We start from the raw sequence: 15,692 nt of genomic DNA on the forward strand, positions 1-15,692 counted from the left end.
TGTATTTAGCAAATCTGAGCCACAGGACTAAACTATTCAACACTGTGCTGAAAATTTGATTCGAAAAAGCAGGGCCTTCCTGCAAAATTGAAGGGCTTAAGTGATAGGAGTAGTCAGTAAAAATTCATTTTTTTTAAAGTTTGGAGGCCTGTGAGTCCACTCTGTAAATATATCATGCAGTTTATTTAAAAAAAAATCTATTGAAAACTTGAAAAACAGAAAACATAATGAGTTATGCTATACACGCATATGTGGCAAAGTATAGTGATTAAGAACATGAGTTCTCAAGTCATGGTACTTGAGTTTCAACTCCAATACCTTAGTATTAACTGGGTGATCTTCAGCTAGTTACTTAACCCGTCTTTGTCTAACTTTACTCATATATAAGATGTTGCTCTAGTAGTATTATAGTATCTTCTACATTAGGTTGTTTTGAATGTTAAGGTAATCTATGTAACATACTTGGCATATAAAACTCTTAATAGGTGTTAGTTATTATCATCATGTGGGAACAGAGTCCCAGAGAGCAGTTTCTAGACTCTCTGCCTCGTGTAGAAAGGTGCTGGCTCGGGTAGTAGGGCTCGGATAGTAAGTAGACAGCCATCAGCTGTGACTAGTTGGCCATCAGCTGTTACTGGTTAGCCATCAGCTACTGATATAACTGTCATGGCCGAGCTAGCAAAGGGGGATTGCAGTTAGTTTGGCGGAATGCAGCTAGCAAGTGGGGTTGGTTGGTTGGCCAGAGAAGTGGACGGCAGGTTGTGGATCGTGTGGCTCCTGCTTCCTGCATCTCCAGCCCAGCTGCCAGCGAGAATATAGTGGTATGACCTTCCTATCTATGGCTCTGTGGGTGTTCCTTTTTTGGCCTCACCATGTCCTGTGTTCTTATGCGGGGAGCGGGACCAGAGACCCCGCATAACACCCTGCATGACATATCATCATTATCATCATCATTAAAGGAAAACAAGGCTGACAAGTTTAAAAATTTGAAATTGTTTTCTTCTCTATGGAAAGAGAAGTTGGGAATGATCTACATTCACAGAATGTTAGAAATAGAAAGGAGCTCAAAGATCCTCAATCCACACTAATCCACACCCATATTCCATTTCTCACATGAGGAAACTGAATCTCAGGGAGATGACGTGTTGGTCTATATCACAGAGCTGGTTGATAGTATGATTAGAAGTAGAACCCAGGGTTCCTGATTTCAAGTCCAGGATTCTTTCTACTATATTATGATAGTCACCACCACCCCTCCCCCAACTCTTGATTATTTTGTTATAAGGAATGTGGGGCTGTGGCACAGAGGGCATATGCACAAAAGATGTAACTATTCATTGAATTTAATGATTTTAACATGAAGGATTTAGGTAAGCTATATACAGATGAGTGACACTGAAAATTAAACACTGATATAGGTTATCAAGAGAGACTTAGACTCCTATTCCTAGGGTGCCTTTAAAAGTAAGACATCCTCCTCACTCACAAACATTTTTGAGGCAAGGTCTATTTGTGGAATGACTTGCTGCTGTCCTGCCCAGAGCTAAATACCACTGAAAGTACCTTTCAGCATCAAGATAATGCTCATTTTGGACATTTACTCAGACTATCTTACCTAATTTTGTGGACTTCCAGGGAAAAATGGTTTTCTTTAACAAATCTTTCTGAAATTAATAAACTTTATATTCAGCTAGTTTTTTTCTACCTTATATTCAGCCTAATACGGCTACAATTTGAATTCGTTCTGGTCGACACCATATGTCTTAATCTATTTGACCTATATTAAGCTGCTACCTTAATATTTTACTTTTTGAAGCTATTCCATTTGTCCTGTTACCGTGAGGGTTGTAAGCTACATTTACCTATATCAGTTCTAATAATGAAGGCTCAAAATAATTAAGTAAATTATAATCTATGGAGTTAATGTACCAGCTTTCTAAGTATAAGAAGATTGAATAATTTCTTTATTGTAGGATCAGACTAATCTTTGTGCAAATGCACCAATTTGCCTTTTAAATATCTACTATCTTGGCATCTGAATAAAGTAAACCTGCCTATACTACTATAAATAAATGTCCTAAAGGTGAGATATAGATATAGATATAGATGTAGATATAGATACAAATATAAATATGTGTGTAACTTGGGTTAATTTCTGCAAGTTTATAAAATTTCTCAGTACACTCTTTTATCTTAAAAGCTAGCCCTCTTGGCTAGTTAATTTCATTCTGCTCAATTTGCCAATGTCATCAGATTTGAATTGGTTAAAAGGAGGGGGAAAAACTGCCATTTATAGAACACCTGCCAGGTGCCAGACAGTGTGCACAAACTGTCTTTTCAAAACGATTCTACTATTACTGGCCCCAGTCTAAAAAGGCTAAAAAGTTGCAGAAAAGCATCCTCCAGATGTGAGCACTTTTACCCACTGCTGGTGGATGTGCATTGGTATAGCCATTTGGGAAATCAATCATGCGGTATCTGTTAACATGAAGGATTCACATACTCTGTGCCCCAGGATCCCACTTCTTTGTGGGGTTTTAGAGAAATAATCACACTGCACAAGGATGCTTATTCTAATACAGAAAACCTGGAACAATTTAAACCTTGATAAACAAGCTACCAAATAAACATTATGGGACACTATGTATTAATTTAAAATTATGAATTAAAACATGTATCTAATCTACAATACAAGAAATGTTGTTTAGCTTACTTCGCAAAATAATAAAAGCAATAAATATTGTTATTTATACATGTATACCAGGGGTGCCAAAAAAAAGCATACAAGTGGACACTTTGGTTAATGTAGTGCAAGCAGTAGTTTGCCATAATCCAGGGGTGTCCAAACTGCGGCCCATGGGCCAACTGCAGCCCGCAATCTATTTTTTATTGGCCCGCAGCAAATTCCAAAAATATATTCAGTTTACTTAAATAAACCAGGTGAGGCAATACGTACTTCTCCTCCAGTGAGTGGCCCGGCTGTTTGTGTGTTTTACTGCATATGGCCCTTGGTAAAAAATGTTGAAAAAAGTTTGTGGACACCCCTGCCATAATCTGAAGTGTCTGGATGCTGATGTAACCACTTTGAGTACCTCTTATAATTGCAGAAGTCAAATGTGACTTGTATTCATCTTTTGTTATTGGTATATATTGAGTATTGAAATTTTAATACAGTTTTCCTTTCTTAAAATGTGTATACGTATTTTTGGCACACTGTATTTATGTAAAGATACACTTGACAGTGACGGTTACTTCTGGGTAAGGGATTTGGATGCAGGGAGGACGGTTAAGGGAAGATCTTTGGCTTCATGGTTAAGGGAAGATCCATATAAAATTTTGTGTTAGAAAGTATTCATGTACTATTACATAACTAAGAGATACTCCTTTTTTTTTCTTGTCTCTCTGAACCTTCTCATGTTGGATCTGAGGGCCAAACTGACCTTGTATATATTTGTAACCATTTTCCTAAACTGAAGAACACGTACCTGTTTAGTCTACAATCTTTAATTCTCTGCATTTGTCTGAGTAATTTTCTTCAGCTACCAGCAGGAAATCCGGGAGCATATTCAAAGTCTGCCTTAGAATATTAAGCTTGCAGTAGTGCTGTTGATGTAACGGGGGAAGGGAGAAGGAAACATTACAAGTTAAACAAAGGAAAAATAAAAGAAAAACCACAGTGTGCAGAACATTTGGCAATTTGAGTAAACATATAGTCCTGTTATAAGAACAGCATGTTACACCTACATTATACCTATACTACTTCCACATGAGTCTGTCAGCATTTCCTTTGTAAATCTGTGATTCTGGTTTTCAATAGCCACCTTGTTCTAAAGAAAAAATATATCTATTTTTTTATCATTGTGGGAATATATCCTGGTATTCTGTCAATTGGTTGTAAATTATGTTAATGTAAGAAGAGATTGAGTGATGCTATCAACTTTTTGCACGCTATTAAGCTATGCAGCTTTGCTGATTTAGGAAAACATGGAGAAAATGCCAACATAATCAATAGAGTGACCTTTTATCTAATCATTATTAAAATCATACTTTTACTTTTATGGATCATTTTTAATAGCAGAACCTATTCTTTGAAATTAAACCAGAAGCAGACCAGATAAAGCATAATCAAAAGTCAAGCTTGAAGGCAGTAGTATTAGTTAAGTTTTCAAAGGTAGTTCCCTATATTGGTTTGAGAATTTTTACTTTTAATGTTTTTGATTGATAAATTTTGCATCTTGTTGATTGTAGACAGCTAATACATGGGGGTCCATATTAACACTGTTCTCAAAAAAAGGAAAAAAACCATGCAACCTAAAAGTACAGGAAGAATGCATTATTATAAAAGCAATCTAGAAATTATTTTATCATTAGGTTACTTGCAAAACTAACAAAGGAATTCAGTAATGCACTCATTGCATAAATGAACATCCTCAAAGAAAGCATAAAATAACTTTCTTATTTCTGACAAATTGGGTTATTATAAAAATAAAGAAAAATAATATCTCAAGAACACAGTACATTCAAATGACACTCTCAGTAGCAATTTCTGAACCCTTTTTGTTTCTCTCAACAGGAACTCCAGTCTCCAAGTCTGAAAATATCCACTTGTGCCCCAAGCACTCTGCATATAACTCAAAATACTGAACAGGTAAAAGAATTTATAGATCACATTAGATTTTCTTTTTACAGAAGGCTTGATCACATGTTTAAAGAACCTTTAGGCCCTCCAGGTTCTCAAAATGTCAGGAACGTAAAACTAGAAATGGGATTCTCACACATGAGCATCAACTGAGCCCATTAAAGGAATGTGAAACAAGTGTTGACAGAAGTTCTGTGAACTGATATTTCTGTTTCATTGTCTACTCAATCTGACTGCTTTTAGTTTGAGTGCAGTTTATTTTTAGGCAATGATCTTGTGATTATGTATATTTTAAGGGTCCTTGATTTGAGCACAAATAAAGTACTTAGATCTTGGATTGACTGAGGACCTCACTTTGTGAGTGGTAGTACTCTAAGTTTACATTCGGAGAGAGATTAACTTACAGGGTCAGACCTAGTCCTTCTCAAGTGTGTTATTTAAAAAAGACACACAAGAGTCTGGTTCCCTTAGCATTTATGACCTAATAATCCCACTTTTAAGATTATTCTTGAGTCTTCAAGTAGTACTATGATGATAATGAAATACCATGTTAACAAATATGTGTTTAATGAGCTAGTCACCCTATAGCAACAAGCAAGTTCTAGGAAAATAAAACATCCTAAGTTTGTTCCTACATAAGAGGGGAGTATAAAGGATTGGAGGATAAGAGGGAGAAAGATGCTGTTCTAAGAAAACAGGCCTGCCCTGTTTTGATGAGGTGCCAGGTTATGCGTGTGCACTTGGGCAGTATAGGGATAAATGGACAAAAAGTGGACTTTAGACCTTGGGACCAGTAAGGAAAAGATGATATTATGCAGAACAAATAAGATTATCAAAGAAAAGTTTGACTACCACCTCCCAATTTTGCCTAACCTAGAGCAGGCTAGCATGTGTCACATATATGAGAAAACAGAACAGTGGGATAAGGGCTACAACTGAGTTAATATTGGAGCCCTATGGGACCACCAAGGATTATAATATTACCTTGGAAAAGTAAGTCCACTTGAATCGCAGAGCTGTTCACTATACTCAAATCCAGTCAGAAAATTGCCTTAACTGCTGTTTTTCATGATAAAGGGCTTTAAAATTGGGTTTACTATATGTTTTATTTATGATAATTAAAAAATATGTTTATTGTAGAAAATTGTGAAACTATAAAAGAATATAAATAAAAATAAAAATAAAAATCACTAATTAACCCATCCCTTACCCAGTTACTACTCTCAACATTTTGTTGTTTTCTTTCATTCATTCAAATAAAAACTTTTGATCATTCCATATATGCACTTTTATATCTTCATTTCTCACTTAACCTTATATGATATTGTGAACTTTTTTCATGTAAATTTGTATTACTCAAGATCATTATTTTAATGGCTACTCATTTCAGTTTATGGATAAGTAGTTCATCTTTCCCCTCTCCATAGGAAAGTTCTTCTTTTACTGTACCCTATCAGCATTATTATTTTAAAAATTTCTCCAATTAAAATAGGGTATTCTTTTTTAAAATTAAATGTATTAGGGTGACAATGGTTAGTAAAATTATATAGGTTTCAAGTGTACAATTCTATAATATATCATCTATATATCACATTGTGTGCTCACCAGCCAGAGTCAGTTCTCCTTCCATCACCATATATTTAATCCCCTTTACCCTCATCTACCACCCCCCCTTACCCTCTGGTAATCACTAAACTATTGTCTGTGTCTATGAGTTTTTGTTTCTCTATCTGTTTGTCTTGTTCCTTTGTTGTATATCCCACATATCAGTGAAGTCATATGATTCTCGACTTTTTCTGTCTGACTTATTTCGCTTAGCATAATAATCTCAAGATCAAAAAATATATATGGTATTCTCTTGTTATGTTTATTTGTTTCCTAGTTTGCTTGAATACTTTGTTGTTTATTAACCATTTGCTTTTCTTCTTTTATAAATGTTTATGTTGTTTGTTTATTTTTCTATTACTGTGAAGATATTTTTTCTCACTGAGATATAAAAACTTTCACTGTATTAATACTATCTACTCTTTCCATCAAAAGTTTACAAATGATTTTGTTCTAGTGTTTTGTCTTGCTTTAATATTATTTATGGCCCTCCTACACACAACATTGAAGATTTAAGTGTTTAAGTACACACAGATACACACACACACACATACACACACACTTTTCTCTTTGCATTTCCTTCCTTTTTTCTTAAATATAGGATGTCCTTTTCAAACAGAAGCTCTAGTTAATAGATATTAAGCTATATTTTCTTCTAATAATGTGGGGGTATTTACAACAAAATAAGTATTTCGAAATTCTCATCGATATAATTTAGAATGTGTGATAAATTTACCATGAAATGAGTGTAATAGAAATACCTAGTACTGCGATGAGCACATAAACATGCTTTCATATGTGTTTTTGAAACTGAAATTAAAAAATGACTTTAAAAATTTTACTCTGAAAATTGCTCCCTATTATTATTGATGCCTCCAAGGTCACTAAATAACTATAATTATATGCAACTTTTATCTGTTCTTCACAGGAACTCCATTCTCCAACAATGAAAATCACTACATATCCACAGACCACTATTAGGCGATACATAGTACAAAATCCTGACCAGGTAAACTATGTCATGCAAACTCTTGTCCCAACCTGTAATTCCTTAGAAGCTGATAACTTAAACAAGAAGGGTGAGTCAGTTACCATATCCATAAAATCAAATTGTTGGACTTTCTTCTGGTTATAAAGTTAATTTTTAATCATGTTTAATTCTAGTCAACCATGTGCCTATACTTTCTGACTCAGAGATGCAACAGTTACGAACAGTGGAATTCCTTGGGTTATAAAGTCTTTCTCCTTCTATAGCCCCACCCCTGTGCTACAAAGGATTTTTGTGCACTTTGAACCAAAGAAAAAAGGGACAAAGTTCTTTCATAGGCTTCACATAAAAACTATCTGTTGTTATATCAAGGATTGAAGTCTTTAGTCTATTTAGATTTGCCATGAAGATATGGGTTAGGAAGATGAAAATGAAAGCCAAATTTCAAATGTGTTTGTTACCTATAGTATATCAACTTTTGTGCCTATAAATAAGCTCTTTTGAAAATTACTTAACTATATTTTCTACTAAAAGGTATATATAACCTTATAGTCTACAAACTAGGATATTATTGTCTGTTTAATTTTGAGGATAAAATTAAGAAAGCTGTTTTTCACACAGTAATAAATCTTCCTGAAAACATGTATATACACACACGCGCACACACACACATACACACATACAGCCCTTCTTTAGCTACAACAGGAGGTTCTTCTATGCTTCAGCTGTGGAAAGCAAAAGGTTAAATTAGGGTAACACACTTGGTACTATCTATTCTAGGTGGGTGGGGAGAATGTACTATTCTTCTGTTTGTATCCATGTCCCCTCTTCTTTCTTTTTTATTTTATTTTAAAATTATTTCCTCATGTTTCTTTAGCTAGGGAGGCTGTTAGTTGTGCATGTCTGTATGTATGTGTGTGAACCTGTGACCATGCGATCTCTGTGTTGGAGATGATTATTTTGGACATTTGTTTGAATTTTCATCTATCTATGTAAATGTCAAAAGAGAATGTGATTGTAGTAAAGCAGGTGCTTGTTCCTTCTTTTGCACAATCAAATGTTTAAGCAACAAATCTGAAAAGTGTATGGGGAAGGGGACCATGAGAGTGTGTCTCTTTCTGTAACTTCGCCAATCACTTTACCCTTCCACCCTTCTTCCTCCTCTTTCTCCTTTTCTTTCTTTCACACACAAACTGGAGAATATGCATATTTGGATGCATATTTCACGTGATACCCCTGGCTTTCAAAATATTAATTCTAGATAGTGCTTTTTGTAATAATATGAGAATTACTGTGTTTGCCTAGGATATATCCACAGAGAGATTTAAAATATCAAATCATTTGAATTCCAACCCATTTTGCCAACGATTCTTATGTGACTTTGGATGCTTATTCTTTAGTTCATGGGGAAAGGGAAGATTTAATATTTATTGGATATACACTCCATGCTAGGCAATTTACATGTTTTATCCCATTTAATCCTAAAAAGGTGAGAAAACAGAAGCACAGAGTTCAGTAATTTATTCAATGAATATTTATCAATTGCTTACTATGTATAAAAAATTACCCCAAGAACTTGGGATAGAGCAGTGAACAAAACAAGGTCCCAGTCTTCAGGAAATTTACGTTTTAACTGGCTCCAAACCATTCAGTTACAAAGAAGCAGAGTTGGAACTGAAATTAAACAATGCAGAGCTGGGAAAGAAACATTTACAAATTAAGGACAATTGGTGATGTAGGTGAATTACATCCAGAGGCTCACCTATGGTATATACTACCACCTTCCCTCATCCACTCTCCCCAGCCATAGTGTAATTACAAAGGCAGAGATATTAGAAGTACGTTTGCAAGTATGTAATACATTTGTAATACTGTACCTGCCTCTATAAAGGCTTATTGTTATTATGGCTGTGTTCAAATACAAAGAAGCAAACAGTTTCTCAGGGAGAAGACCCAGTAGACCGTTAAAGAAAAATGATCATTTTTAAAGCTTTTAACGCTTTCCATTATAGAGGAATAAAACAAATTTCAACTCCCATGCTTTGTAAACAAAAATAATCTAACTGGTTTTCTAGAGCAGCTTGAAAATCCTGTCTAGATACAGACCCCCTCTTCTTTGTTTAATCTAAGTACGTGCCTTTTTTTTTGCTCATTTAAATTTCTCCAGGAGATGATTCTGGCTTAATTACAATATTTATAATAAACTAAGCCTCCTAAGTGGCAACTTTATCCTCTTTCACCTCCCAGTTTGTCTAATCATTACTTCTCCTCCCTGTAATTAAACTTATCTCAATCCACTTTTCTCATTTTGATTTCCTTCAACCTCTATTTAGCCTTTTTATTTTTGGTTGTTTCTGATCTTCCTTCTTCATTTATTGTTATTGTAGCCAAAGGATTTACGCATTCTGGCACATAACTTGACCCAGAAATGAAGGAAATGTTTTTGTTCCATCAAGTAGATAGAGTCCAGTTGATATTAATCAGTTCCATTAATTTTCCAGTTGTGGAGCTCCTACTGTAAGGAGAGCACTATGTACAACCTTCAAATGGGGGGAGGGGAGGGAAATAAGACATGGTTCCCAAACCAAAGAAGCTTACAATTCTTCTCATGAAGGGAAAGAAATATATTCACAAATAGCTGTGTAAAATACATGGTGGGGTATATGATAGATGTCATGAGAGAAATGCAGATGAAACCTTATTGAAGTTTAGAGGTTGGAAATAACACATTTGTTTGGGAGGAATCAGAGAAGGGTTTGTTGTAATATTCAAGATATTATTACAATTAACATCATTATTAGTGTCATTTTTCTAATGAGGAAACTAAAGCTTAAATAAGTATGATTTGCTCAGATTTTCTGACTCCAAATCTACATATTTATCTTTTCTGACAGTTATTCTGGGAGTAATTTTGACAAGATCTGATAACTTATATTGGATCTGGAGTTAAAAGACGAAGAATAAATATGATCCTAAGCTTGTTTAGTTTGAGATACTGGGAGTATGGTAGGCAAATTAAAAGGATTAAAAAGTGAGGGGTAGAAGAAGCTGGTTTGGGAAAGGGGGAGATTGGATATTTGATCCAGTAGCATTTCAGGTGCATAGAAGGAAAGATGCCCAATTAGGCAGTTTAAAATGACTCCAAGAAAGGTCACACTTGAGATAGAAACATGGGAGGTATTTCTCTTAAAGTTATCATTGTAGCTGGGGGAATGAGTGAGATCACTGAGGGGTAATGGAGAGGGCTGAGGTCAAAACCTTGAGAAAGTCCTACTTGAAGGGAACAGAAGAGAGGAGCCACGGGCAGAGGAGTTGTCAGTAACTGAAGTAAATAGAGAAAGGGGGTGGTCAGCTGTCTAAAATGACTAAAAAGGCCAAGGAAGATGAGGTCTGAGAATAGAGTTGGACCATTACAAAAGCAGTGGTATTTGACAAACCATTTTTGGTATACCTGTGGAGGCAAAATCCAGATATTAAAAGTTAATGGGTGAATAAATCGAGAAGAAATGGAGGATTAAGTGAGGATTACTTTTCCAAAAGGATACTTGATATTGGTCAAAGGAAGGAGAGATAGGATAGTACCTAAAGGAGAAAACAAAATTTTGGAGATCTGCCAGATTTGTAGACAGAGGGAAAGAACCATCAATAAGAATGACTAAACATGCAACAGAGAATGCGGAGAAATGGGTTAAGATTCTGGAAGAGACATGAGGGCATAGGATTCCAGGTACAGACAGAGAAGCGACATGGGAGTGGGGGAAGAGGAGTATGTCTTTGTAATGAGATGGAAAGAGCAAAAACTAAAGAGAGATTTCTGAGGTGGGGAGGAAAATGAGGGAATCTCACTGGATAGATTACCTGGGTTTTCTTAACAAGTGGAAGGAGAATGTGGCAGCATGAGCATAGGTGAGTGAGGAAAATGAAAATATTTGTAACCACAATTATAAAGAATTTGATGAATACAAGTATGACTATGAAGGTTGGCAGGGCCTCCTACATTTGGATGACTTGAATTTGTACTGAGCCAAATCCGCAAATCTTTTTTTTTTTTTTTCTCCAGCAAGATTTCATGGCCTGGGAACAGCAAAGTAGACGTTGGGGTTTATGTACTTTGTTAGATGTGAGAACTACTGCCAGAGGTTCTAAAAGTAATAATTATAATTATAAGATCAGCCATATTTGAAAACACCTGTTAATTTTTAGGGTGGCTCTGGCACCAATTCAAATGCACAGATAGAAAAAATTAAGCTGCCAAAATAGTAAAACTGTCCAGCAGCTCATTTGTGAGAAATCTAAAACTTCTGATTAAATTTATTTTGCTGAACTGTTTTACACAGAATGATTTATTTATAGTAGTATTTGATTTTACCTTTTATAGATTTTGGGAAAATAACAGTCCCCTAAATTTGGAAGTTTATTTTTTCAATAAATTATTTAAAATAATAAGCCCAACACATTTTAGGAAGAATCAACACTGTCAACACCTAAGCCATTTTTTTTCTTAAAAAATAATAATGGTTCAGCATTTGTAGTGAACTTTAGTTCACAGAGAAATTTTCATGCTTTTGCTAAATTTATTTTTCCCTTCTTAGAACATGCTTATATCCTTAAGGTAAAGATTCATCTCATCCCTTCTCACCCAATCATCTGTTCATTCACTATATGGTATTCAAGAGGGATAAAATCCCTGCCTTCAGTAAGCCTACTTTTGTATATGTTTTAACTTGATGTCCTAGAAAAAATTCTAACAATATTCTTATAAGTTATTTTAAATGCAGTATGGGATTTAAATATTATTGTACTATATTATTAAAAGACAATGTCATTTGTACATTAAAATTATATGTTAAAGGTACTTTAAAACATATTATTTTGCTTGATATAAAGTACTATCCCTATGATAAGAAAATTGATCCACAGAGAATGTAAATGACTTGCCTAAGTTCCCACAGCAAGTACTTAGTTGACAGAGGCAGAACTGAATACAGGTTTTATGACTCCTGATTTTTTTTTCTATTACACCTGTCACCACTAATTTTAGTCATATAATCCAATGAATTTATAGTAGTCCAAATTCAATCCACTTTGTAATTCTGAAGCAGTTATACCTCCACTCACTTTCTCACTGTTTCTTGAAATGTCTCTTCTCTTGATTTTATGGCATTTTTCTTATTCTCATACCTCTTAAGTGTTGTCTACTTCTGTCTTTGATCTTCACTTGCCTTTTCAACAATTGCATGGGTTTAACTAGAACTTCTAAGCATATGATTCTAAAATCTAGAACTGTAGCCATGAGATCCCCATTTAGTTCCATACATGTGTTTTCAGTGATGTGCTGGACATCTATGCCTGAGTGCCCACCTGCACATTTTTTGTAAAAGAGCCTCTTTGATAGTTCTTTGCAATAACTTGACAAATATTTAAGGGGTTACTATGCACTATATGCTTCGCTAAGTGTTACAAGGAATAAAAACATGAACCAGACCTGGATTTTTACCAGGAGCACATAAAATTCAATTATGTCTCAACATTTTTCTGTTTTTGTTTTTGGCACAATTGGCCATACAGTAGATTCCTCAGGTTCAAGATCTCAGAGTCGTCTTTGAAAAGTACTGTCCTTCATGATTTACGATAATCTCCTGACTGTTCTCTTCACCTGTCCTCTTTCCATTCTCCAATTACTCTTCCTGAAGTAGTTTTATCTTTACCTCACACCCTGTTTAAAAGCAGTCAGAGGCTTGTCACTGCTTGCAGAACCAAGCTCCATCTGCCAAGTATGACCCCTACATACAACTTACACTTTTCTACTTTTACACTTGGTATCTTAACTTAATTTGTTTCCTTCACTTGGAATACCATTGTCTTCCATCCCCTCATATCCAAAGCCCATCTTAACCTCTCAAATGCCATCTGATCCAAGTAACCTGACTGAGCACTGCCAAATGATACTCAATTTTTCTCTTCAAATTCCATCCCATAAGTTATTTCTCTGTACCTTATACTTGAAACTTTCTACTTTGTATTCTATATCTATGTATCTATATCTATATTTGTGTTCATATGTCATCTAGACCAGTGATTAGCAAAATTTTTCTGTAAAGGGCCATATAATAAATATTTTAGACTTTACTGGCTACATAGGGCCTCAGTCTTCTTTCCTTTTACTTACAGTCCTTTAAAATTTAAATACCATTCTTAGCTTGAAGACATCACAAAATAGGCTTCTGGCTATAGTTCAATGAACCCTGATCAATATTCAATGCCCCTGGTAATAATCTAAGTTTTATTCATGCTTCATAACATTTAGCAGATTATGTGCATAGTAAGCTCTTAAACATGTGTTACATGATTGCAAATAACTACTAAAGGGGATTTTTTTACAACATCAACAAAAAAAATAGCTTTTATGTTAATCTATCTAAATATATCCATCTTTAGATTTAGTAATTAATCAGCTAGTCAAATTTAGTCAGTTATATTTTTGGTTTTTTACCAAAACATCCCAGGGACATTTAGTTAAAGCACCCTTTATTCAAACGTGAATACAAGAAGTATACAGCTTTAGGTTCAAGAATGTCTTGTCTTTTCAAAAACCAGTGTTTTAGTCCAGTTGTTCTAAGGTATTTTACAACAGCAGACTACAAAAATGCTAGCACATTTTGTTGATTTTGAAATGGTCATAAACATAGTAACTGGTAACAGCCTTAACCAATCCCCTTCTAAACTGTTCCCCTGTATTACAAAAATAGACAAATGCAATTTTTGGTTTGCAGCAAAATAATCCCAACACCCCCTCTACAAGTAAAGACTCATATGAAAACCAAAAGAAGGGAAAGGAATATAGTGCACATTATATTTAATTTAGACTCCCTCTCTGATTCTTATTAGCTATTCCCTGGTTTCTTTCAGATCTCAGACATGTCACCAGCCTTTATTTCATTGGCTGACATCTTCTAAGCACTTGCATAATACTACATCAGTTTAGTTGATTATATGGAGATACAGTGGCTCTTAAAACCTCTGTTTTGTTCTCAGTGTTCAAAACATGTGTTGTACTGAGAGCTTTAGGTTTGATTATAATCACAAGTAAGAATTGTATACTTCAAGAGTACCCATATTGAGTTCCATGAAAAAAAAATCTTTAATATAGTTCTACGTACTTTACTGCTCAATGGTGCTGAATTATGTTTATTTTGCATTTCTGTGATAATAATTTTGCATAGAAATAAACCTGCCAGTGAACACAATTTAAGTGAGGTTGACCTCATGCCTGTCTACCTCAGGGGAAACTTATTATATTAATATCTTGCCTTAGCAACAGAAAAAAATTATCTTTCCCACCCCCTTCTAATTTCCCCCCAAACACTGTGCCAGGCCTAGTTAAATATAGTAAGAGAAATCCAGATTGTTCTGTTTGGGAAAATAGGCTATCTTTAATACTATTTCCTTACATCTCTCAGAGCTTATTGGGATGTCGTTATATTCTTCTCCTAAAATCTGCCACTACCTCTGAGTTTATTAGAGACTGGTTATTTGTTAAAGTTAAGCTTCTCCTGAAAATGTACCTTTCAAAGCAAAACATAGTCTTTTCTGTCTTTGTAGGAACCACTGTCTCCATTCCTAAGAGGAGGCCATTTCTTCCCAGGAAACAATGTTATTTATGAAAAAACAATAAGAAAAGTAGAGAAGCTAAATATGGATCAGGTACGTAAAATTTATTTTAGGGCTTATTTTGTAAGTGTATACTTTTGAAGTATGAATATTTTAGTAGAGCTAAAATGACATTCAATTGTCAGGTGCTAGGCAAGACCACTATGAGTCATAATAATACCTTATTATATCTGCAGCTCTTGATATCATCCTTAACACTTCTATATCCATTTCCTCGTGTGAAATATTATTGTCCCTGTTTTACTGAAAGGAAAACTGAAGTAAAGATATGTCAATTCACATAGAAAATTAATGGTAGAATCTGAACTTGATATAAATATCACAATGCTTTGTATGTTTCTTTTAAACTGGTCTCTCAAAAATCATAATTTAAAACATTATATAACTTTATCTTAATTCATTTAACATGAAATGAAAATTTAAATGAATATTTATGAACAGAAATGTAAAATACTGTATACTGTAAAAGATCTAGACAACTAAAGCTTCAAGTCACATTTTTAAAATTCCATTAAGCTTAATTGTTACAAGGAGAGTACAAAACTGTAGCAGGGTGATAATTCCATGGCACCTAGAGCCTCCAGTCCTTCAAAGCAGAGTTGTTATTGTAACCAGCAGAGGTTTTTACATGATGTGTTCAGTGGATACAAGCATGTCCAGCCCAGACAAAGCCTGTGATTTGTCTCTTGGATATTCTTGAATTGGACAGTGCATTAGTTTCTTAGGGTTGCTGTAACAAAGTACCACAATCTGGGTGCTTAAAGCAACAGTAATGTATTGTCTCACAGT

General features: G+C 34.6%; 1 protein-coding gene across 1 annotated transcript in view; it reads left to right on the top strand.

Moving 5' to 3' along the window:
- POF1B (POF1B actin binding protein) overlaps nt 1-15,692 on the top strand; it is a gene marked incomplete at both ends in the record, with an annotated part of 99,535 nt that overhangs the window by 17,384 nt on the left and 66,459 nt on the right. The window contains 3 exons of the mRNA XM_081042303.1: nt 4,574-4,648; nt 7,173-7,253; nt 14,835-14,936. Of these exons, the coding sequence (XP_080898429.1) occupies nt 4,574-4,648; nt 7,173-7,253; nt 14,835-14,936 (258 nt within the window). The remainder of the gene's footprint in view (nt 1-4,573; nt 4,649-7,172; nt 7,254-14,834; nt 14,937-15,692) is intronic.

Source organism: Rhinolophus hipposideros (assembly GCF_964194185.1).
Source record: "Rhinolophus hipposideros genome assembly, chromosome: X".
Taxonomy (NCBI): Eukaryota; Metazoa; Chordata; class Mammalia; order Chiroptera; family Rhinolophidae; genus Rhinolophus; species Rhinolophus hipposideros.